This window comes from Argopecten irradians, unplaced genomic scaffold (genome assembly GCF_041381155.1).
Source record: "Argopecten irradians isolate NY unplaced genomic scaffold, Ai_NY scaffold_0017, whole genome shotgun sequence".
Lineage (NCBI taxonomy): Eukaryota > Metazoa > Mollusca > Bivalvia > Pectinida > Pectinidae > Argopecten > Argopecten irradians.
In genome coordinates, this window is record NW_027187484.1 from 77,768 (window position 1) to 103,595 (window position 25,828).

Below are 25,828 nucleotides of genomic sequence, written 5' to 3' on the forward strand. Positions count from 1 at the left end.
TAAAGTCTTATTTCTTTATTGTTCCCAAAATACTACAACATGCGATGTGGAATAACGTTTAATGTTCTAAGCCTAGTGGTACAGCTGCTGTAGAACGAATTTAATCATACCCTGCCTCCACTCCGGTTCCATATGTCAGAAATCTTCCGTCCGTCGTTCAGAGCTACGTCATCGCAGCTACAGCTGCTGTAGATTCAAAGATTTGTTTTAATATGGATGAAAACGAAAATAATGAATCGCTTCTAGTTTTTGCCTTTTCATAGATGCATTATAATGTTAGACAGAAACTTTTTAAAACCATTGTTTTCCCCTTTTTACCATTAATATCACGGGCATATAACATATATGTTGAGAATATTATGGTATCGTGTCCATACTATTGCATTAAGGTGTCAACCTTCTTGAAACATTTAAATATTCATGAGATTTTTAAATAGTCTTTAATACATTAACTCCCGCTTCTACTTTCGATGTAACAAGCCCCTGTGGTCTCGGTCATGTACTATATGATATAGCTGTATGCACGGAATCGCGCACGCGCTCCAAACAGTTTAGTAACGCGTGCTCGTCGTGCGTTGTAATGTGTAATTTCTTCAGTAACAAAAGGAGCTACGCTGTATACATACGATAATAGATTGTTACATGTAGCTTCATTTGGTAAAAAAGTAGTGGCTGGGATTAGATGTTCATGCACACAGGTATGTGGTTTTGGAGATATTATTCTTTACATATTTATGTACATTTAATTTGTTGGTAGAGTCAAACCGTTAGGCATATTGGTCACTGTTTCGATATCCATAAATGCACAATGTTACACATACTTCATTCTGGGTTATATGGATATATATACAGATATGCTGTATGACAAGGAGTTACGATAATGGTGGCTACATAATCAGTATTAATTCTAAAATGAGCATGAAAATGATGTGGATACACGGGAGTACCAGAGTCTATGGTGGCTACATATGTGGATGGGCGGGAGTACCAGAGTCTTGGTGGCTATATATGTGGATGGACGGGAGTACCAGAGTCTATGGTGGCTACATATGTGGATGGCGGGAGTATCAGAGTCCATGGTGGCTACATATGTGGATGGACGGGAGTACCAGAGAGTCTTTGGTGGCTACATATGTGGATGGACGGGAGTACCAGAGTATATGGTAGCTACATATGTGGATGGACGGGAGTACCAGAGTCTATGGTAGCTACATATGTGGATGGACGGGAGTACCAGAGTCTATGGTGGCTATATATGTGGATGGACGGGAGTACCAGTCTTTGGTGGCTACAAATGTGGATGGACGGGAGTACCAGAGTATATGGTAGCTACATATGTGGATGGACGGGAGTACCAGAGTCTATGGTGGCTACATATGTGGATGGCGGGAGTATCAGAGTCCATGGTGGCTACATATGTGGATGGACGGGAGTACCAGAGAGTCTTTGGTGGCTACATATGTGGATGGACGGGAGTACCAGAGTATATGGTAGCTACATATGTGGATGGACGGGAGTACCAGAGTCTATGGTAGCTACATATGTGGATGGACGGGAGTACCAGAGTCTATGGTGGCTATATATGTGGATGGACGGGAGTACCAGAGTCTATGGTAGCTACATATGTGGATGGACGGGAGTACCAGAGTCTATGGTAGCTACATATGTGGATGGACGGGAGTGCCAGAGTCTATGGTGGCTACATATGTGGATGGACGGGAGTACCAGGGTCTATGGTGCCAAATGTGGATACACGGGAGTACCAGAGTCTATGGTGGCTACATATGTGGATGGACGGGAGAACCAGAGTATATGGTAGCTACATATGTGGATGGACGGGAGTACCAGAGTCTATGGTGGCTACATATGTGGATGGACGGGAGTACCAGAGTCTATGGTGGCTACATATGTGGATGGCGGGAGAACCAGAGTCTATGGTGGCTACATATGTGGATGGACGGGAGTACCAGAGTCTATGGTGGCTACATATGTGGATGGACGGGAGTACCAGAGTCTATGGTGGCTACATATGTGGATACACGGGAGTACCAGAGTCTATGGTGGCTACATATGTGGATGGACGGGAGTACCAGAGTCTATGGTGGCTACATATGTGGATGGACGGGAGTACCAGAGTCTATGGTGGCTACATTTGTGGATGGACGGGAGTACCAGAGACTATGGTGGCTACATTTGTGGATGGACGGGAGTACCAGAGTCTATGGTAGCTACATATGTGGATGGACGGGAGTACCAGAGTCTATGGTGGCTACATAATGGTGTATGGATTAAATTGCTCCTTACACATTAAACCTTACGTAGACACCAACGACGTATCTCACTTATAAATCCTTGGCAGACACAAATGTTTGAGTTTTTGTGTTTGCTGAATTTTTTAACTTAAATATTTACTAAAGCCGTCTCCTCGGTGTTTATATCTTGAAATGTTGACCAACCTTTTGCTATCAGTTAGCGGCATGGTAACTCATATTACAAGATTCGATCAGAAATGATATAAACCTTCCTATTGGATCAAGTGGAACTTTCCGTTGCAATCAGTAATCGATCATTTCTTTCAAAGAATTCCTCAAAGATGATTTTTACACAACAAAATTGATCGAAGTTCTGTTTAAAAGGTTGAACAATTCGTCTTCCTTAGATATATGTCTATATACAAATACAATTATTTAAACGACTTTATCCATTTTCATTTCACAGAATCATGCATTTTTGTAACAAAGTTATCCCTCATATACAAGACTATCCCGCATATACGGGAGTGTCCCCAACCTGTCTAATACTCTATGTTTCTCTATACCATGTACATTATAAAGAGATAGAATTAACTTTGATTTTTGGAGGCACGCGTACATTATAAAGAGATAGAATTAACTTTGATGTTTGAAGGCACGCGTAAGAGAAAAATAAATTGAATTGAATCAAATCACTGTAAATTACAAGATTCATGAAACTTTATTTAGTGTCGCATACACATGTATGTACAATCACAGGCGTTTGGCTCTATAGACATTTAACGCCTGTGGTACAATTGTAAAATGCTAACTTTAGCGCTGTGTAGCACTATATATAGCTATTTCCATGGCATGCAGTTGTATGCATAATTCGTTGAGTAAACCTAGCCCAAGTCATATTCATTAAAACATAAGCACACTGTAAACTTTTAGTGTTAACTTAATCCATTTTTTGGTGTTTTTAAAGTGTAACTTAACACCAATATCGGTGTAAAAAAAACGGTAACACCGTTCCTGGTGTAAAGTTAATCCAAACAATGAAAAGTGTATTGTTTACCCAAATTTGGTGTAACTTCAATCCAAAGTTGGTGTAAGTGTGCAACGTTACACCAAAATGGTGTTACTTTACACCAAATTCTCACTTGAAAGTGTAACGTTACACCCCAGTGGTGTTACTTTACACCAAATTCTCACTTGAAAGTGTAACGTTACACCCCAGTGGTGTTACTTTACACCAACTTTTCACCTAAAAGGGTAACCTTACACCACATCGGTGTTACTTTACACCAGATCTCCTTTTGAAGTGTTACCTTACACCACAGTGGTGTTACTTTACACCAAAGTCTAATTTGAAAGGGTAACCTTACACCACAGCGGTGTTACTTTACACCAGATCTTCGTTTGAAGTGTTACCTTACACCACAGTGGTGTTACTTTACACCAAATTCTTACTTGAAAGGGTAACCTTACACCACAGCGGTGTTACTTTACACCAGAACTTCGTTTGAAGTGTTACCTTACACCACAGTGGTGTAACTTTACACCAAAGCGCAATATGAAAGGGTAACCTTACACCACAGTGGTGCTACTTAACACCAAATCATAACTTGAAAGGGTAACCTTACACCACAGCGGTGTTACTTTACACCAGATCTTCGTTTGAAGTGTTACCTTACACCACAGTGGTGTTACTTTACACCAAATTCTTACTTGAAAGGGTAACCTTACACCACAGCGGTGTTACTTTACACCAGAACTTCGTTTGAAGTGTTACCTTACACCACAGTGGTGTAACTTTACACCAAAGCGCAATATGAAAGGGTAACCTTACACCACAGCGGTGTTACTTTACACCAGATCTTCGTTTGAAGAGTTACCTTAGACCACAGTGGTGTTAGGGTAACCTTACACCTCAGCGGTGTTACTTTACACCAGATCATTGTTTGAAGAGTTACCTTAGACCACAGTGGTGTTACTTTACACCAAATCCTAACTTGAAAGGGTGACTTTACACCTCAGCGGTGTTACTTTACACCAAATCCTAACTTGAAAGGGTGACCTTACACCTCAGCGGTGTTACTTTACACCAGATCATTGTTTGAAGAGTTACCTTAGACCACAGTGGTGTTACTTTACACCAAATCCTAACTTGAAAGGGTAACCTTACACCTCAGCGGTGTTACTTTACACCAGATCATTGTTTGAAGAGTTACCTTAGACCACAGTGGTGTTACTTTACACCAAATCCTAACTTGAAAGGGTAACCTTACACCTCAGCGGTGTTACTTTACACCAGATCTTCGTTTGAAGAGTTACCTTACATCACAATGGTGTTACTTTACACCAAACCATCGCATGAAGTGATAAACATTACATCAAAAGCCTATATAGCTAAGGGACTTTATTTAGGGCATGCTCTGTACAAAATGGCGGCCAGCTCAAAGATTATTTGACAGAGAGGGGAATAACAATATCTAACAAAACTAAAGGGGCACTTTTAGAATTAACCGAAGTTGCCGACCAGTTAAATTTATCGCCTCTCGAGACCGACGATTACGAAGAAACATTTCGAAATAGGAGGACGATGGTTGTTGATGCCGGATGTTTTTACGATATCAAGTTGCAATTAAGTCGCAGCTACCCGATATCGGGTTTGGATATATTTTTGTGGATCTCAGTAGTGATTGTGGTTGGGGTCAAGACCGGATCAGGCATTATAAAGATGACAATGCATCAGCAATGACGTGTACCAAGTGTATACCTGAGAGACGACAGAACGGGGAGCCATTGCTGGATACTTATGGGAACTAAAGGCTTTATCAACTCTGGTGGTTGTACATGTGTTGCGTAAGTAATTAGAACCCTTTTTTAATGGTATCTACATGTACAATTTATCTCCCCGCATATAATATTAATGTACATGTTACGTACAACGTACAGTCAGTGGCCATAATAATTTAATTAAGTACGCAAGTAAATATTTTTCTGTATATTATTAGTAATTTTACATATTTTTAATTGTTATTCCTAAAGTAATTTTACATTCAATCGTAACAAGATTTTATGTACTGACTAAGGACATTTTTGCACCCTATATATATTATCTAAAATATATCCCGTGCCATATTTATCGATAAATCGATCCTAAGTGTAGACATGTAATTTTTATGACGCCATTTTACTATAGACAAAGAAGGAAATGGCGGCGTCATTAAACGTTATTTTGATGTAATCGTTCACAATTCACACATATTGCAACGGAAGAACATGTACGTTATTTCAAAATAAGCTTTAGATAAGTAGTTTTTATGTTGTCAACTTTGAAGTTTTTTATGGTTGCATAGAGGAGTTTTAAAAAATGTAAAATTACTAATAAAATATAGTATTTAGAATCGCTTGCGTACTGTATTATGGGCACTGACAAAGACAGTAATTTAGGTTTTGATTTTTAATACATATACAGCGATGAAATGTACAAACATGAAAACCGTTGACTGTATACTATACAAACCCATTCTCATCTGTACATGTATTAGAATGTATAAAAGTATACATGTACTGTACACGTAAATGTTTCCATAATGAACAAATTAATCAAATGCAGGTAGATTGTACTATGACTCTCTAATGAATTTACATTTTTTTTTAAATCTACACAATCAATAAATAACAAGAATTTCGGAACCATATACACTTGACAAACAGGAATATACAATGTATTTCATAGCTAAAAGTTTGCAACGACATAATGATATAAATAGATTTATCGACATAATGATATAAATAGATATACGTATACACTGAATGGGAATTTATAGACTCTTTAATTTTAACATATAAATTATATAAAGTTAGTCCCTTAAATTTGTTTCATTAAATTAGTGATAAATTTTCAGAAGAACAAGATGCTTTGTGGTTTGTTTTGTATTTTTTTTCAGGGTGTAGATGGTGCTATAAACACAAGTGTACAGGAACCACCAATTTGGGAAGACGGTTACACCGATCTTGGATGAAGGTTACTCCAATGTGGGAAGAAGGTATGCACCGATTTGGGATGAACGTTACACCAATCTTAGATGAAGGTAACACCAATTTGGGAGGAAGGTTACACCGATATTGGATGACGGTTACACCAATTTAGGATGAAGGTTACACCGATCCTGGATGAAGGTTACACCAATTTGGGATGAAGGTTACACCAATTTGGGATGAAGGTTACACCAATTTGGGATGAAGGTTACACCTATTTTGGATGAAGGTTACACCAATTTGGGATGAAGGTTAAACCAATTTTGGATGAAAGTTACACCAAGTCGGGATGAGGTTACACCGATCCTGGATGAAGGTTACACCAATTGAGGATGAAGGTTACACCTATATTGGATGAAGGTTACACCAATTTTGGATGAAGGTTACACCAATTTGGGATGAGGTTACACCGATCGTGGATGAGGTTACACCTTTTTTGGATGAAGGCTACACCAATTTAGGAAAAAGGTTACACCTATTTTGGATGAAGGTTACACCTATCCTGGATTAAGTTTACACCAAAAAAGGTGGCACCACAGCTGCCTCCTTTTTTGGTGTAACGTTACACCAAATTTTTAGGATTAAGGTTACACCAAAAAAGGTGGCACCACAGCTGCCTCCTTTTTTGGTGTAACTTAACACCACTGGTGTAACTTTACACCAGTGGTGTAACCTAAAAATTTGGTGTAACGTTGCACCAAAAAAGGAGGCAGCTGTGGTGCCACCTTTTTTTGGTGTAACTTAACACTCAAAAGTTTACAGTGCAAAAGAATAGAAATCAGAAAGTAACTTATGTGGACTCCACGAGCCCCATGTTTAATGATAATCTAAATAATCGTTTGTTTGAGTGATAGTTATCGACCGTTTGAATGTATTTAGATATAGCCTAGTGCCCTCCATCCTCGATACTTCAGGGGTTACTAGCTTTTATTTTCGCGAATACATATTAAAATGACTGTGATTGTAACCCATGGAATATCGAGGATGTGTGTCCTTAAACAATTTAATTAGTTAGATTTGGATACATGTACGTCCTACACGTAAATATAAATCACAGGAATCTGAGAATCAGTTACAGATTATATAATCATGGACCCACCAGAGTGCCCTAAGACCATTTTTAGACGTTTTAGAGGTCTAGATAAAAAAAACGATAAAAATTATACTCTACATGGTACTACCTCTAAAACGTCTAAAATGGTCTTGGGGCATTCTGGTGGGTCCATGATTATAAGATCTGTAACTAATTCTCAGATCCCTGTGATATAAATGTAAGTAGACTCATACGAGCGTGAAGTGGTGGGGTGATCACTGTTCAGTAGTCGGTATGTGCCCTTACACTATTATGCTGGTCACGTGACAGACAGGAATATCATTGGTTTCAATTCAAATCTCTGCCCATTTCTCAGAGATACTCTTGACCATACGCACGCATTTTGCATCGATCCGAGATATGGAGTCTTTCACCGCCCTTTTCATCGCCATGGAATTGATTTTCCACTGCGTAAGCAAGGCTTTTGTTCGCGGAAAGGTATGTAGCCTAAGTTTTTATTGTCTGAACAAGAAAATCATGGGATTAGCCACAAGTTCTTACAACTGATAAAGTTTCCTCCAATAACATGACATAGTTATATTTTATAGTAAAGACGAGAGTCCTGAAACTATATTAAGACGTTCATTAGGGATACGGGGCCATTGTAGGGGTCTAAATCTAGATCCATTCTAAGTTCAAAGTTGTCTTGTTGCTCTCTGATATTCAGTTTGCACTGATATGGACACAATAACAATGCTTTCTAGTATTATCATTATCAGCGCATAATGATAGTACGGTAATAGTCGCTAGCGTAGCAACGTCGGGTCATCATCATGACCCCACTTTTGGCGGGAACATATGAATAACTCGATTCCAATCATTTGTTCAATCGAATTCGTTGACAATGACGAGAGAGAAGAAATATGGGTATTTTATTGAGATATATGCAACTGTCGTGAGAATAAATAATATTTATTTGCGTGAAAAACTGTAATTATGAGGGTATAATGATAATGGAACCCGTGTAAATTTTGCGTAACCCGGCTTCGCCGGGGTTACATAATTTACACGTGCTCCATTATCATTATACCCTCATAACATCAACAAAATAAAAATCTGCTCTTTAAATAAACACGCGGACAAAGATTGAAAAAAATTTTGGAGTTGATAAAAATATCTTTCTGGGGTTCAAAATCCCAGAATTTCAGGTTACTCTAATGAGATGAATTGGTAGCATGTTTGGATGAAGGGTTACATCAAGTTATCAAATGATTCGGAAGTCTCCAATGAAGGCTTATTGTAATAATTGCTTTTAATGCTTTAGTGCATATGCATAATGACACTTATAAGTGCATGTGTACTAAACATTGAGGACTTGTGTATTTTCTGAATTTTTAGGCTTTTTGTCACCATAGTATCAATAGTTTTCATCACTTTAACCTAGTCCGCTAAACCTGCCTACATGTATATCATTATAGGCCTTTTAAAAAGATTTGCCTAATATATATAAATTAGGCAATTAAAAAAAAAGGCCTAATAATATACTGTAGGCAGGTTTAGCGGACTAACCTTAACCTTCATCGAAGGTCAAAACAGACGAATCATCTTTAAGTAATTTCCCTGTCATAATATAAGTACTGTTGGCTAGTACCTCTATAGACGCCACATTTCCCGAAAACAACGTGCGGTGAAAATGGTATCCGGTCGTTTCGGTCACGTTCCGGTACGTTGTACGGTTAGTTTCGGGACACATAGAATTGTCGTTTCGGTACCTTTATGTAAAAATAATACACATGGTTGATTTCCTTTTGATTTACAAGCTGTTTTCGACTTTACATATATTGACTACATTATGCAAATTATGTTATGTTGTGCTTGTCGGTAAACTCGAGAAGCGTTCCGAAGAACAAATGAACATGGCGGTGACGGTTAAAGTAAGTGAGCTACACGATGTTTAAATGGAGTTTCTACAAAGTACGGGTCATGACACCTCCAAAGGAGATTGTGGATGAACACGGTTATGGGTATTGTTTACCACCACAAGCGTAGATTTTGTGATTTTGGCTTGGTTTTTGAGGTACCCATTAGAGCCGAGACGACATTTCGACCGGACAGGGAAATGTCTACCTAGCATATTTTTCGTAAATTTCCCAATTCATCAAGCCATAGCTTCGTCAATACTTGGCCAATTTTGTTCATCAAGCACTCAATGGAAAGATAAATTATTTCTCTTTAAGGTAAGATATCCGTCAATGTTGTAAAGAACCCAGTTATTAAAATAATCACGGTTTTAGAAAAATAGGTCCGTTTTTCTCGACCGCCGAGTTCATACCCTTGATACTATAATATATATATGTATACTATTGGTTAAAAATTTTCGTGCCAGGTCCCTGTGATTCAGGGGAGGTCACTCTTACTTGTCAAATTAGGCTCTGTGGAGATTTGAGGAACTTTTTGTGACAGCACCCGTCACCATTAGATCTTGTTGTTTTGTGTTTCAATATTAATCTTCGCATTGATCATGTGAAAATGAGTCATTATCAAAAATGTTCCAAATCCATAATAAAGAAAACTGAAAAACTCGCCTTCATAAATGGATAATTTTAATTCAGAAACTTAGAGAAAGATCATGGAAGATATAAAAAACAACATTGGTAATTATTGATAAGCTCCCAATTATGACAGAAACATATATTATATTTAGATCACATGTCAAGGTCAAATGTCCATAGTGTTACCATACTTAAATACCATAATGTCCTGTTTTAAAGTCTATTAATGTAATTAATAACTGTTCAATTCATTTTAAACTAATTAGTCAAAGTAATAGCTCATGATAAATTATATTTCTTTAATATGCATACTCCGTAATCAGTTGACAAATAATAAATCTCAGCAGTCAACATACTTGTACTTTTATAGCATACAGGTACCTATTATATAAAATGATTCTAAAACATAATTCTTTTGAGACAAAGATTTTATTTTGGTCTTTCAATAATTTGAATTTTTTTTTTTTACAAATTCCAAGATGGCCACCACAGTCACCATCTTGAAAACACATTTTGAACTTCTCAAGTTCTACCAGTGCAATTTAGCTGAAACTTGCATGAAGTGATCCTGACATAGTCCCAACCAAGTGTTCTTATTTTTCGGGTCAATCCAAATCCCAAGATGGCTGGCACAGCCACAACCGCCATCTTGAGAACAGATTTTGAACTTTTTCAAGTTAAACCAGTGCAATTTGGCTGAAACTTGCCTGAATTGATCCTGATATGATCTTGACAAAGTGTTGTTAAATCTCTGGTTGATCCCAAATTGAAGATGGCACCATGACTTTTGCCAATTTGAAGTCAATTGACTGTTAAGGCCCTTGGGCCTCTTGTGTTTGTTATCATCTTGAACTTATTATTTTGCAATATTTTTGTCCTTGTAACACTATGGACATTGATTGTAAACCGCTGAGAAAGGTAACACAACAGACATTTGTCCATGGTGTTAACCGATTAAAAAGTTTTGAATGGTTCGCATTATCTTGATTATCATAATGACATTCATTAGAGATTAAAAATGGACTATGATTTCAAAGAGTTTGAAATATATCTAATGTTACAAAAGGAGTAAAAAATCAGTATTTCTTTGTCCTTGTCTGTGGTGTTACTATGTTTGTCCATACTGTTACCAAGACTAAATATGGTGGTACTGTTGCCGATTGTATTTGTGATTCGTTATTTTGAAATGTATTTTATCTATGAAGATATATACATCAAATATTATAACAATTAAATGAAAATGTGTGTTAAATTTCTTCTGTGTGACTGTTTTATTTCTGTGGTATTACCAAAATTTGTCAGTGGTATTACTATTTTATCACTATTTGGTAACACCAAGGACAGTAACACCACAGAAGTTTTCTTCAATTTTAAAGATTTTCATTTCTACTCTTCATCATAGTACAAACTGTAACATCTCAATTTGAACTAACTAGTAGTTCCTTTAAATACAACATATCGTTGCATGTGTATCCGGGACAAGCTAATTATTTGGAATGACGCACATGTATCAAGTTCCGTGCTTTATATAGGTGGTTGGTCAATGAAGGTATCTAAGCAGAGCGAAAAGAAAAATGGCTGCCAATTCCTTGGATACGACACTGTCATAACTGGGGAATGTCTCAGAAGCAATTTTTGAAAAAAAAAAAGAATTCATTGTTTTTCTTAAATTTCAAATGCATGCTTTTTAATTTGCAATGTCAGGTTTAAGTATGAATTTGGGTAATTTCTCTGGTGATAAGCCCATTTCCTGTGATTGACCTACTTTGAATTAAAAAAAAAACTTCAACATAATTGTTATTTTCAAAACAAAATGCATTAAAAGTTAGTTTCTTGGTAAAGTCAGTTTTAAGCCTCATACATAAACCTTTTCCTATTAAAATATTTCTAAAAAGACCATATAATAATATAGAGAAGACAGCAATTTGGAACTTTTCTGAGAATGACTCAAATACAGATGTCTTAAATTCAAATTGAGATACCTGTATTTCAAATATTCTCTAACTCAATTGAAGATATCTATATTTTGATTTTTATTTAAATTCTATTTTCAATTGGACAAGGATTTGAAAGAGATAACCCTTTATTAGCTCACCTGGTCCGAAGGACCGAGGTGAGCTTATGGGATACCGCAGCGTCCGGCGTCCGTCGTCTGTCGTCCGTCGTCCGTCGTCCGTCGTCCGTCAACAATCAACTTCTTCTCCATAACTGCTGGTCGGATTTCAACAAAATTTGACTGGTAGCATCCTCATGGGCTACTAACTGAAAATTGTACAAATGATGGGGCTGACCCCCCAGGGGGCTGAGGGGCGGGGCCAAAAGGGGTCAATTTGGCTATTTCCATATAAACGACTTCTTCTCTGAAACCAAGCATGGGATAGCACCCATAATGCAATGGTAGCATCCTTATAGGGTGGGGATTCAAAATTGTACAAATGATGGGGCTGACCCCCCGGGGGCCTGAGGGGCGGGGTCAAAAGGGGTCAATTTGGCTATTTCCATATAAACGACTTCTTCTCTGAAACCAAGCATGGGATAGCACCCATAATGCAATGGTAGCATCCTTATAGGGTGGGAATTCAAAATTGTACAAATGATGGGGCTGACCTCCCGGGGGCCTGAGGGGTGGGGTCAAAAGGGGTCAATTTGGCTATTTCCATATAAACGACTTCTTCTCTGAAACCAAGCATGGGATAGCACCCATAATGCAATGGTAGCATCCTTATAGGGTGGGAATTCAAAATTGTACAAATGATGGGGCTGACCCCCCGGGGGCCTGAGGGGCGGGGTCAAAAGGGGTCAATTTGGCTATTTCCATATAAACGACTTCTTCTCTGAAACCAAGCATGAGATAGCACTCATAATGCAATGGTAGTATCGTTATAGGGTGGGGATTAAACATTGTACAAATGATAGGGCTGACCCCCCGGGGGCCTGAGGGGCGGGGTCAATTTGGCTATTTCCATATAAACGACTTCTTCTCTGAAACCAAGCATGAGACAGCATTCATAATGCAATGGTAGCATCGTTATAGGGTGGGGATTTAAAATTGTACAAATGATAGGGCTGACCCCCCGGGGGCCTGAGGGGCGGGGTCAATTTGGCTATTTCCATATAAACGACTTCTTCTCTGAAACCAAGCATGAGACAGCACTCATAATGCAATGGTAGCATCGTTATAGGGTGGGGATTTAAAATTGTACAAATGATGGGGCTGACCCCCGGGGGGCCTGAAGGGTGGGGTCAAAAGGGGTCAATTTGGCTATTTCCATATAAATGACTTCTTCTCTGCAGCTAAGCATGGGATAGCACCCATAATGCAATGGTAGCATCCTTATAGGGTGGGTATTCCAAATTGTGCAAATGATAGGACTGACCCCCGGGGCCTTAGACGGCAATAGATGCGGGGTCAAAAAGGTCAATTAGGCTACTATTTTCATATAAATTACTTTGTCTCTGAACCTATGTATTGGATAGCATATTTGTATGGTATCAATAGCATCATTGTATGGATGTGATTCAAAATTAAACTTTGGGAGTCAATTTTGCTAATTTTTCTAATTGTCAGAGTCTTTGTGATAATTACTATAAAAAAAACCAGGTGAGCGATACAGGCCCTCTGGGCCTCTTGTTTAAAATAGGGATATCTTTATTTAAATAGAGATTTCCTTAATTAAATAGAGATATTTAAATATTGATGCATATAATCGTATAACAAGGGTATCAGTCTATGTCATCAATCAGCTTTGTATGTGACGCAAAGTGTACCATTTTTTTATCACTTCGCCAGAGATTGTGCCATATTGATCATCTTTAGCGGTCATAAATGTCAGACCACAAGCGTTTGGCTCTCTAAAGTATATAGTTTTGTCATTTTATATATATGTATACTGTATTACATACCATATATACACACACATGGTTATCTTGGAGAAAAATGAAAATAACAAGTCGGTGTCTGTACTGTTGATCCAGGTATAAGAGAAAACTACCATTTCATATATGGAAAGGAAGAATTATATGACTCTTTCATCTGTGTATTAGCCTGAGATACTCTAGCCCTGACACCAGACTTAGACTTTATGACACCGTTTGGTAACGGGCCAGGTCATCTCCGATTCAGACTACTTACAAAATGTTACCACGAAGAGTCGCCACTTACCTTGGTCTTTGAAATGAATAATTTATCTACTCATAGCCATCCATTTTATAACACATGCACATTCTTTTGTGTCAACACAGTCAAGTTTCTTGTTGTCGTCGCCATTTTTCTTAAAGTATGCAAATCGCCTTTAATCTTGACGAATTACTATATTTGGGTAGATATAAATTATTCGTTTGTTGAATAGACTAAGGTTATAGTGGTGCTTCTCGGTGGTCAGTCTGAATCGGAGATGACCTGGCCCGATACCAAACAGTGTCGGCTTATTCCATGTTTTGATATAGCAGTGCGCTCTGGCCCTAAACCAGACATCTATCTGTCATAATGTCTAAGTCTGGTGTCAGGGCCAGAGTATTTCGAGCTACTGTGTATAGTATGTGAATGATAGTGATATTCTACCCTCTGGATCACAAAATATAATTCATGATAATTAATGTAAACATTTAAAATATGACCCTAAGGTAGATTATCCCCAACTTCTCTATTCACTTAGTCTTATTTTACTGATATCAATTAATCTTATCCACATGACATACCTGATCAATTCGTTCGACCAGATTCTTACTTAAATAATTGCAGAATATTGTGTGTTGTTTATTTGTTTACTGAACTTCTGTTGCTCTTGTTCTTGTAGGCTGTGTCCTTCCGTGGCCTGAGCCTGGTGAGCCGAGCAGCAACGTCGCTTGCTGTTGCGGTTAGCCAACGTCTGTCTCTGTCGGAGGCCGTGGTAAGATGTTACATTTTAACGCTAAGTGTAGAATACGATATTCTCTACTGTGAAAAAAGTTCTCTGTTAACAGTAATATTTTAGCTCGTAAGACTTCTAGACAGATAATGGTGTCATCTTAAAGCATACATCATGTATCATGTGGTCAGGCTGGGTACACATACGTACATTAACATATATAGTTTTCTCTGTGCAATTAGAACTCCAATTTCAGACCAATACGATTAAAAATACATATCCTTATTACATGTATCACTCCATTCGATAAGGATCTGACAACATCCCATTAGGGGTCACGTTCTGGTAACCATTCAAATTGTCCAGTCAAATTGCTGCTTCCAGAATCTGGGAAGTGAATTTTCTCTATTGCTATGTAACGGAGTGATTATAAGGATCTGTATTTTAATTAGATTTATTTGACACCAATCTGATATTACTGTAAAGTAGGCAATCAGTTGGATTCATGTTTAAAACATCACAAAATTTTCATGTTTGGAGAATTTATTTTGAGTCGTGGTTTTCTTATATATAAAAATATCACCAATCGAGGTACAATAGAAATGATACCTTTTCATATACAGTGTACTGTAGGGCTACATGAAGAATAGGGATATTCTAAACTCGGGATCACAAAATATCTGTATTGTTATACAATGGGATATGCAAATAAATAAAAATAATTTGTTTTGCCTTCCCTATCCTTCATGTCTACATATTCAAATAGTGATATCAGTAACCATGTGCACATAAACATATCTGATCATTGCTTAGGCCAGATTCTCACTTGAATATCTACCAAATATTGTGTATTATGCACCTTTATTTGTTTACTGAAATGCAGGTTGTGTACTTCACCGCTTCGTTTGACTGCAGAGGAGAGGATAGCCCTAGCCTTGCAGACGATGAGCCAGCTACACCACCCACTCCAGCCCCTGTGTCCGTCCGTAGGTCTGGCCGTGTGAGGAGGGCACCAGCCTGGCACAAGGATTACGTAATGTGATGTACTGTAATATCCTTGTTAAGTCCATGGACTGATGTTGCTTGAGGATGTGGTAACCCCTCAATAATCGTCCCAACCCCAATCCCTCGCCCAAAAATGTACACTCTTTGACACATGCAGTGATACAACTATGAGGTTGTTTGAGGTAAACATTATCTGTTAGGGTTTGGAGTGATTATCCAGAAACTTGAAACTTGACATGCATACTCGTGGGAGTGTGCATAAAGGGTTTATGAGATAGGAATTCCAAGATGGCTGCCAGGGTCCACTTTCTGGTATAAATTGGTAAATGGGTTTTAAAGGGATGCCGAACAGCATGACCATATTTTCGGATAGATCGGCCGCCAATGTGATATACGGAGGCCTCTGATTGGTTGTAATTTATACATGTACGTTGCTGAAAAAAAGACAAAAAATTGGTACTTAAGGTTTTGAGGGACAATGAACACATGCAGTAATACAACTGTGGTGTTATTTAAGGTACATACATTGTGTATGCAATGGTTCCCAGTACAACTTGTGTTCAATGCTAAAATTTTGACTCAACTGAAGTGTACAGAAAGTAGTCAATAGGTTTTTTTTTTTTTTTGTCCCTCTCCCTAACAATACTCACATTACCCTGCCCTAGCACAAACACAGCACATATTTATCTTCAACATTCTAACAACTACTTTGTGTACACTCACAGTTGACGTGTTCAAAAACAGTGTAAAGAATTGATTCGATTAGTTTTATGTCTTATTAACAGCCAGGGTCATTTATGTACATGCCAGGGTCAAAGGTGGAAAGAAATCGCTGACCAGAGGTCAGAACCTGGCAACTACCCCAAAATTGAATGGAACCTAATTAATGGTCATCGGCCAATCTCGGCACCAGTAACATGGGAAAGATATAAATAAAAGTTTTTTCAAAATGGTGACTTTTGCGCCCATCCTTGAAATTCAAAATGTGTTTTTAAGTACACTTGGTTGGGACCATGTCAGGATTATTTCAGACATATTTTAGCTTAATTGTATTGATAGAACTTGAGAAGAAGTTCAAAGTTTGCTACTAAAATGGTGGTCATTTAAAATACAATGAATGTTTCATTTGCCCTTCCAACCCCCTGCCTCGCCCCACCCCCCCCCCCACCCCACTTAAGGTATTGTGATATCCTTAAATAATTATATACCCCACCCCGCCTCGCCCCCCCCGCCCGACCCGCCCCATTTAAGGAAATGTGATTTCCTTAAATAATTATCCGCCCCGCCCTGCCCCACCCCAGTTAAGGAAATTTGATATCCTTAGATAATTACCGGCATTCCCCGCCCCACCCTGCCCCGCCCCATTTAAGGAAATGTGATATCCTTAAATAATTATCCGCCCCGCCCCGCCCTGCCCCACCCCAGTTAAGGAAATGTGATATCCTTAGATAATTACCGGCATTCCCCGCCCCACCCTGCCCCGCCCCATTTAAGGAAATTTGATATCCTTAGATAATTACCGGCATTCCCGGCCCCACCCCATTTAAGGAAATGTGATATCCTTAGATAATTCCCCGCATTCCCCGCCCCACCCTGCTCCGCCCCATTTAAGGAAATGTGATATCCTTAAATAATTACCCGTCCCGCCCCGCCTCGCTCAGCCTCCCAATTCCACCACATGCCATCTAAATCCAGGACGACAGGAAGAGACGGAAGTTGTAGAATTAAATTGTATGTAAAAAAGGAGTGAAAGGAAGTATAAAAGTGCAGCATGTATTTAAATACATGATGAAAGAAAGAAAGAAAGTAAGAAAGAGAGAAAGTGAAAGAAAGAAGAAAGAAACAAGAAAGAAAATGAAAAGATAGAAAGAAAGATAGAAAGAAAGAAAGAAAAAGAGAAAGAAAGAGAAAGAAAGAAGAAAGAAAGAAAGAAAGAAAGAAAGAAAGAAAGAAAGAAAGAAAAGAAAGAAAAAGAAAAGATAGAAAGAGGAAGAAAGAAAGAGAGAAAGAGGAAAGAAAGAAGAGAAAGAAAGAAAGAAAGAAAGTCTCTAATGTCAATGTGTGTTGAATGAAAGCCCCCCTGTGAGGGGACATCTGTTTATAGAAAGAAAGAGAAAGAAAGAAAGAAAGAAAGAGAGAAAGAAAGAAAGAGAGAAAGAGGAAGTAAGAAAGAGAAGAAAGAAGAAAGAGAAAGAAAGACAGAAAGAGAGAATGTCTCTTATGTCAATGTGTGATGAATGAAAGCCCCCCTGCGAGGGGACATCTGTTTATAGAAAGAAAGAGAAAGAAAGAAAGAAAGAAAGTTTAAAGAAAGAAGAGAGAAAGAAAGAAAGAAAGAAAGAAAGAAAGAGAAAGAAAGAAGAAAGAAAGAAGAAAGAAAGAGAAAGAAAGACAGAAAGAGAGAAGTCTATAATGTCAATGTGTGATGAATGAAAGCCCCCCTGCGAGGGGACATCTGTTTATATTTAAAAAGGCTGACCCCAAGGCCCCAACCTTGGCAGTCTTCAAATGTTCTGGGGTATTAAAAAATTTTATGAAAAAAAGAAAAAAAAACCAAAAAAAAACAAAAAAAGAAAAAAAACAAAAAAAAAAAAAAAAAAAAAAAAAAAAAAAAAAAAAAAAATGTAAATAAAATGTAAATAAAAATGTAAAAAAAATGTAAATAAAAATGTAAATAAAAAAATCAGCATGTAATAATTGTTTCAAATATTTTCATATTTTCAGGATAGCGATACCATGAAGAAAGTGACAGTGACACCCGATAGCAGACGTTCCATGATAGCGACCATTAGTAATTAGCAGAGCTTAATTAAGGTATATTCCTTATAAAACTACCATTACCAAAATTGTATAATTAATTTCAGTTCTATTGCAAATGTGCATGTTTTGCAAACTATCATCAGATAGTCGCTGTTATATTCGCTTTTCATCTGTGGTCAAGCGTTTGTCAGTCCTTTTGTCCATTAATTATTGTTAATGTTACTTAATCTCAAAAAGAAGACAAGGAATTTAATAGTAACTGCAAATTTGATAGGAACTATTACAATAAACAATGTAATCTCCGGTTTAGATCAGCAGATATGTTTTCCATCATACTGATTGTTTTCACTATTTCTCCCCAATGGTAGCTCCAGGATTATGACAACCACCAGGATAGAGACAAATGATGGCAGACGTTCCTTGATAGTGACCATTAATGACGAACAGAGCTCCATTCAGGTAAATTTACTATTAAAACTCAAATGAAAAGTTATATTTGAATTGTGAAATTAAACTGCAGTGATATTGCAGTGTCTAATTGTCCCCCTCCCTTACCCTCTTCAATCCAAACCAAATCCATTCCACTCCACACTATGATGGTTGGAAGATAAGTGGTAAAATCAAATTCCTTTTACAAGAAAAGAATATTTCATTTTCAAAATACATCAAATATTTAAGTTGGCATTTAGGTCTAGAACATTTGGGAAAGGAAAGATAGGTTAAAGTGAAGTATTTAAGAAGAAAAATAAAACAAAAACTTCACATTTTTAATAGAACATTAACTATAAAAATAGACAATGCATTGTGTGGTCTTATTTATTAAATCATATGTTTACAACCATACTAATGATATCACTATTTTGACCCAAATAACAGCTCCAGCATCTGGGCCTTTTGATCCATCAGGATAGTGACAACCATCAGGATTTGATTGAAAAATGGTTCTATGACAATCGCAATCAATTTCATAGTTTTTGTCTCTAACAGCGGCGCTCGCTCCAAAAGGATAAACGTACAATACTAGAGTGTTCTGGTATAGGGCGGGATTACTTTTCTAGACGGAAAGACAGAAAATAGGTAATTTGTCCCCGTAATTATCGGCAACCTTTCCGACTTATAGTTAACGTAGACACTTTAAAGGGTAGTGCTGTGCTGTTGGGGACAACTGCATTGAATTGACTGTGCGATTGCTGTAGAACCTTTGTCCTTCAATCAGAAAATGGAACTGTCATCACAAAAAGCCCGCCTGGATTACCATTGGGGCACCTGTGACCAAAATCCACAAGTCCAGGCTTGAAAGTTGCCTTCCAGTGCCAAATGAAGTGGAAAATTCGAAGGAAGGAAAAATAACGAACAAGAATCCTTTGATACCAAAATGAGGTAGGTCAGATCTTGCTAATGAGGAGAAATGGGTTAGGAAATGTGAAAATTACATTAACGAAGGAATGTCAATGAACAAAGCACAGGTGAAAATGGAGGGAAAATAAAACTTGTTGAAATGAACATGTTTGACACAAAGGTGTGGTCCAATTATCAAATACATTATTCAGTTAAAAATAATGTGACAGAAGTCATTGCTGTTAGAATCATTATAATGAATATCTGAATTAAGAATTGAAGATCTTTAAGTTTCAGTTGGCATTCAAAGCCAAGATGAATGACGACTGGACACAGACGAATTCCATGAAGAGCATACTTTACGTTTCATGTTGAATTGTCTTAGATTGTCTCCCCCTTAATTGATATCAATATTCTCTGTTTTTGGTTAAAATTCGTTTCTGACATGGGGAAATAATCAAGGTATGAAGTTAATGAAAATTTTGATCAATTTTTGGTGGGGAATTCTACACAAGTTGGCACCTAAAAGTTTAGCAAGATGATACATCTTAATAAAAATTTATTCACAGATAAGTGAGATGACCTTAAAAATCAAAACCAGTGTTCAGGTTGTCATTGTCCTATATATGTACTGAGATCAGCAGGTAGGTGTGACAAATAACGCGTTGTGATGTGACGGTTACATAATACACTTTTCCTTAGACTTTATCTATGTTTTTCTTGAGATGCAAACACCTTTGTTTATTTGTAAACAAAAGGGCTGTGGAGGTTCCCTCCATGCAACACTAAATATTTCTATATTTTTATTAAGGTTGAATCTGTTTCTGTCTGGAATTGTCTCCCCTTGATTAATATCAATATCCTCTGTTTCTTTCTGATCAGAGAGATTACCAAATATATACTCAATATAAAACAAAAACTGATCAATACCATTTCAGTAATTAATATATGATAATTGCTAAAAATCAATTTCATTGTCAATTCACTGTTCATCTCTTTTTTTTCAGTTTGTCTGCGGCTTGATGTTTGAGGCTGATATTTGAGTTCAGAAGAATTTGGTAAACATATAAAGTTCATAATTACAGGTAGGATATATCTAATTAGTGTACTTTACTTCTGAGGTAAAAACTAAATTATCATTTTCTGGTAATTACAGTTAGATTAGATGAACATATCCTTTCTGTTACATTCTATATATTTTCGTCAGTCTCCTTGTTTCTAATCATCACTTGTAATGTGGTCATTTATAAGATGATTCTATTTCTTATTATGTAGAATGTTGTTACAATTACAAGCTTTATACTATTTATCTGTGGTCCAGGTTCGTCCGTCCTTTTGTCCATTAACAATAATTGTAATTATTGTTCATGTTATTTCTCAAAAAGAAGACAAGGAATTTAATAGTAACTGTGAATTTTGATAGAAACTACAACAATAAACAATGTATTCACCGGTTTAAATCAGCATATATGTTTTCCACCATACTGATTGTTTTCACTACTTCTCCCCAGCATATGGACCTCTTTTGTTGCCCTGTGAGGAACGTGACTACAGTAAGCTTTAGTTTGGTGACTTTTGCTGGCAATCCAAAATGGTAAATATCTCAAAAGGATGTCTCCATCAGATTAGTGACAACCATCAGGATAATGAGTCAGTGACATCATCAGGATAGCAACAACCGATGGCAATCATTCCATGTACTCGATAGGGACCATTTGTTGTATATGAATTGTAAAGTTCTATCGGGAAAATACGATCGATATAGGTTATCCTGACCAAATAAAGTATCATGTTAAATAATTTTAAATATTTTTCATTTGCCCTTCCAACATCCCTACCCCCATTCCCAATCCCAACCAGTGCCATCTAAATCCAGGACGACAGAAGAGATGTTGTAGAATGGAAAATGTCTTTTTATAAGAAAAATATCCATTATAAAAAAATATAGAATTTTTGAATTGTAATTGTATAACTGGAACCTGAATTAAAATTAACAAGCGTCCAGAGGCGAGCTTTTTTATGATATTGTTATGATAATGATTAAAATAATTTTATTTTTTAATTAATTTGTTTTTATATTATTATACTATATTTTTTTCATCGTAATAACAGAGAGCAGGATAGTGACAACCACCAGGATAGTGACAACCGATGGCAGACGTTCCTTGATTGTGGCCATTAGTGATGAACAGAGCTCCATTCAGGTAATAATAATAGTCTTTATTTCCTCCAAACTGAATATTACAACATCACATTATAATAATGTGTATGTAAATAAAGGCATAATATGCTATATTAAAATTATGAGAAAAACATTTTGCAAAACAATTTTGTTATTAAACATGTAGTAGTAAGTACATCTGTTTTATGTTACATTTAGTCAGATTATAGAGGTATTGACAAATGAATATTCAAGTAATTGGTGAATAAATAACTTTGTTAATAATATACAATTACAATTTAATAGATTAGTTATTGTAGACAGAGAACATGTTGTAAATATTTATTACACAGACCAAATTTTCGGAGGCTGCAGTATGTTAAGCGTTGTGCCATTTAGTAACTTTTTATAGTGCTATCTCACTGGAGCATCTCACTAAAGATACCAAACAAGCACACCCAACCTTTTACATTATACTGACAACGTCAAACCAGTCCTCCCACTCTCTTTACCACTTTATAGACTATGGTGTCTTGGCCAGGGGTAAAAAAGGGCTTGTGTCAAAGGAGACTCGGAAGAAGCATTGTAGCACATTTATTCATTTAAAAGAAGAAAACCTACTTTTTCATCAAAACAGAAACCTCCATAATTTAAAAATTATGTTTAGTTTTATAATATAATCATATTAATATTGCAGAAGATAAAATTCTAAATTCTTTTCTCTGCTTTTATTTTCCAATTATACAATTACATGTAGTAATATTTTCCAAATAATGAAGAATTTTAGATTATAACAATAAAGACACGTTTGTTAATGTGATGTTTTAGTCTATAAGAGCCAGTAGGATCATTTTTAGCTCTTGCATTAACCAGTATATTTTTGAAAATCATTCTTATAATGAATAATCTTCCTTTCCTGCATAATCTATCTTGTACAAATAGCCATTGTAGTAAACAAACTATCTAATATCATGTCTTGTTTTTTGAGTACCTGTAACTTGTTTTCCAAATTTTGTTTTATAGAATATAGAAAAGTACAGTTCTTTAATCCTTATACTAACTCTACAAGACATTGACGAAAAACCTCCCAACTGACAGGACACAAACGACTAGACTGGACCGACATGGGAGGCGCGTACGAACTGACCCTATCATTAAAACTACTAATTCACATTCTCACTTCTAAGGACTTCTTTCCTATATTCTATAGTTAATAATATAAACATAAATTTCAAAATTGTATATATTATTGTTTAGTGATTAATTTGTTAGTTTAATGAAATAAAGTAAGTTAATTGAAAACAAAAAAATAAATTGAAAATATTTGATTGGAAATAATTGTTAATTTCAAATTTTATTCTTCTACAAATACTGGTTTGAGCTATTATGACCATCTGTCTTGTAGACCAGAACAGGAAAATCATGGTAATACATAAATCATTGAATTATCAACATGATGGGAATTTTGACAGAAGACCAAGATGTAGCAAGAGTTATAACATTATGTCATTGATAACGATTTTCAATTAAGTAGTTATCTTCCTTTTAAATATCACGTAGATGTCAATATTTTCAATCCTAAATTTATAACAGCATTTAATCAATAAACAAAAAATCACAAACTTAGATTATGGAGGTTATAACTGTTATTTTGAAATAAGTACATTTAATTTATGAATAATTTCAAAAGATGCACCCTGTTCAGCATAATTACATGTGTCGTTTAAGAGTTTGCAGAGCTTGCATTGAGGCATCTGTCAATAATCAAGCGTCTACACAAAACAAACCATAAGTTGTCTCCCTTATCATAAGTTGTCTCCCTTATCATGAAGTTAAGACATGAACCGGCCATCTTAAGGAATCAACTTTATTTGTTTTCAATTTTCTTTAGAGCGAGACCGTATCATGGTAGTTTAATGTGCAATGAGTGATCATTTTGAGGCAGGTTCCATACAGTACTAGAACAGTATCTGAAATAGGAATTTCAGTAGTACATATTCACTGGGTCTCTTGATAATTTAACTATTTTGTACAATTGTACTGTCTCCACAATATTATTATACAAATTCTAAACGTTCTAAATTAGAAAATATTTTGTCGAAGTACTGTCCCGCAATCTATAAAGCTTATTATTTTGTTTCAAAACTATTGGGTTTTCATTTTTACATTTTAATGAAGCTAAAACTATTTAGAATTTTTAGCAAAAATAGCTGAAAAAAATAACAACATTTTTATCGTCATAAAAAAACTAGCACACTGACCCTCTTTTTTCATGATTGTTTTAGAAACAGCAACTTGTTTTCTTTTGAACTGCACTTTTTTCTGTGAAGTGCTGAATCTGTGAAAATTGTAAAAAAAAAAAAAAAAAAAAAACCATTTTCATCTTCAAAATTTAGCAGGTATAGGGGCTATATATATACAAGTTCAAATTCTATATTCTTTTCCTGTTTTCGGATTGTATAAGTTCTGCAAAAATTTAACATGCTTAGTCTTTCATAATAATATTTCAGTATAGAATGAACTTTAATGCCACCGCCACAATTCGCATCAAATAAGTATCCGATTCATACAATGTAAAAGCTCAAAATCAAGCACACTATCATATTCTTTTTATTCCATTGTCAACTTTGATATGAACTCCTTTTTCCAGAAATCTATATTAGAAAAACAGTTAAGTCATCAGAAAAAAAACTTTTCACCAGAGCATCCTTAAAAGCTTTAAAATGTTTCAATACAATATACCTAATTATCAGATCATGGTAAGATTAGAATGACAATGGCCTGAAGTCTCTGTTAGAAATATGGCTTTTTGATTGACATTCAGACAAATGGCAAATTTCTGGATTTCTATAAATTCCAGATGTATGTTGTGATATCTAGTTCTATATATACAGTCATTATAATTTAATCATCAGAATGTTTGTTTTAAGTTGCAAGTGTTCGAGTTCAATTTCAAACAATTTTATTGACAAATATCAGAGATTTAAATATCAAAGTGATCAGACAGCATGCATGCATTGTCTATATTTGTGCAGGAACTAATGATGTTTTCTCTGTTGTAGAATTTGGAATGATTTCTGTGTATATAAGTTGCAATGTTCTAAACTTGGTGTAGGATCCTAGAGGACCAGCATACATTGGACCTAACTTTACGGAGATGTCCTATTTTGGAGGTTACAGTGTTTATACAGTGTCTACAGATGTTTCTTAGATGTCCACTGGATGTTAATTCGTTTTAAGACTGTTTAATAAAGACTATCTTATTCGTTAATATTTAATAAAAACTATCTTATTCGGTCATGTTAAATATAAGGACTATCTTATTTGGTCATATTTTTGTTTTCGCGGCCTTCTTAAATCCAGCATTTGAAATCTTAAGCATTGAGTGCTGGTGCACCTCCTGCTAACCTGCACTGCAGGATTTTTCAGGTTGGGTGGCTCGCTTGGTTTCATAAAAAGACTTGGGACTCAGATATGTACATTATACTCGTCCATTAATACCAATCCAGCAGCCTAATACAGCGTTCAAAAGAATGTCAGTCTTGTGTTCTTATTTCAATTAAAATATTTAGAAATGACATAATTCATATTCGGATAAGGTACGAAGCAGAACATACATATCTTGTCTACACTGTCGGAGTAACTTCTTTGGCCAAACTTAATTTAGATCTTAAAGACATTTGTTTATAAGTATCCAGTGTAATCTTGATCTTTATAAACGAATGTCGTGTGTAATCCGTGTTAACAGTTCATCTCCCTGTTTTACTATCTGATGCAGTGAGAGTAAACTCGCGCGCTAATTAGGACGACGGCGGGAAGCATAAGACGACCCGCGTTATGAAAATCAACAT

At 36.2% G+C, this 25,828-nt stretch overlaps 1 protein-coding gene and 1 long non-coding RNA gene across 10 annotated transcripts; both read left to right on the plus strand.

Annotated features, from left to right (window-relative positions):
• Positions 1-638: 638 nt before the first annotated feature.
• LOC138311316 (uncharacterized) lies at positions 639-17,625 on the plus strand. 5 transcript variants are annotated; one of them, XR_011206567.1, is made up of 3 exons: positions 639-698; positions 14,663-14,755; positions 15,597-17,625. XR_011206567.1 is itself a non-coding variant. In XM_069252745.1 (3 exons), exons 1-3 carry the CDS (start codon positions 7,735-7,737, stop codon positions 15,753-15,755), a joined length of 330 nt encoding a protein of 109 aa, XP_069108846.1. In that variant the 5' UTR covers positions 7,654-7,734; the 3' UTR covers positions 15,756-17,625. The 5 variants fall into 5 exon arrangements, 3 of the variants coding, with proteins under 3 accessions (XP_069108846.1, XP_069108845.1, XP_069108847.1); XM_069252745.1 differs by lacking the exon at positions 639-698 and adding an exon at positions 7,654-7,812; XM_069252744.1 differs by lacking the exon at positions 639-698 and adding an exon at positions 9,216-9,248.
• A 416-nt stretch (positions 17,626-18,041) lies between these two features.
• On the plus strand, positions 18,042-25,511 carry LOC138311321 (uncharacterized). 5 transcript variants are annotated; one of them, XR_011206577.1, is made up of 7 exons: positions 18,042-18,532; positions 18,847-18,937; positions 19,355-19,858; positions 20,824-20,901; positions 21,328-21,410; positions 21,933-22,020; positions 25,040-25,511. It is a non-coding gene; the product is annotated as an uncharacterized lncRNA (long non-coding RNA). The 5 variants fall into 5 exon arrangements; XR_011206579.1 differs by having other exon boundaries at positions 21,936-22,020; XR_011206575.1 differs by lacking the exon at positions 21,328-21,410 and having other exon boundaries at positions 18,044-18,532.
• The last annotated feature ends 317 nt before the right edge of the window (positions 25,512-25,828 follow it).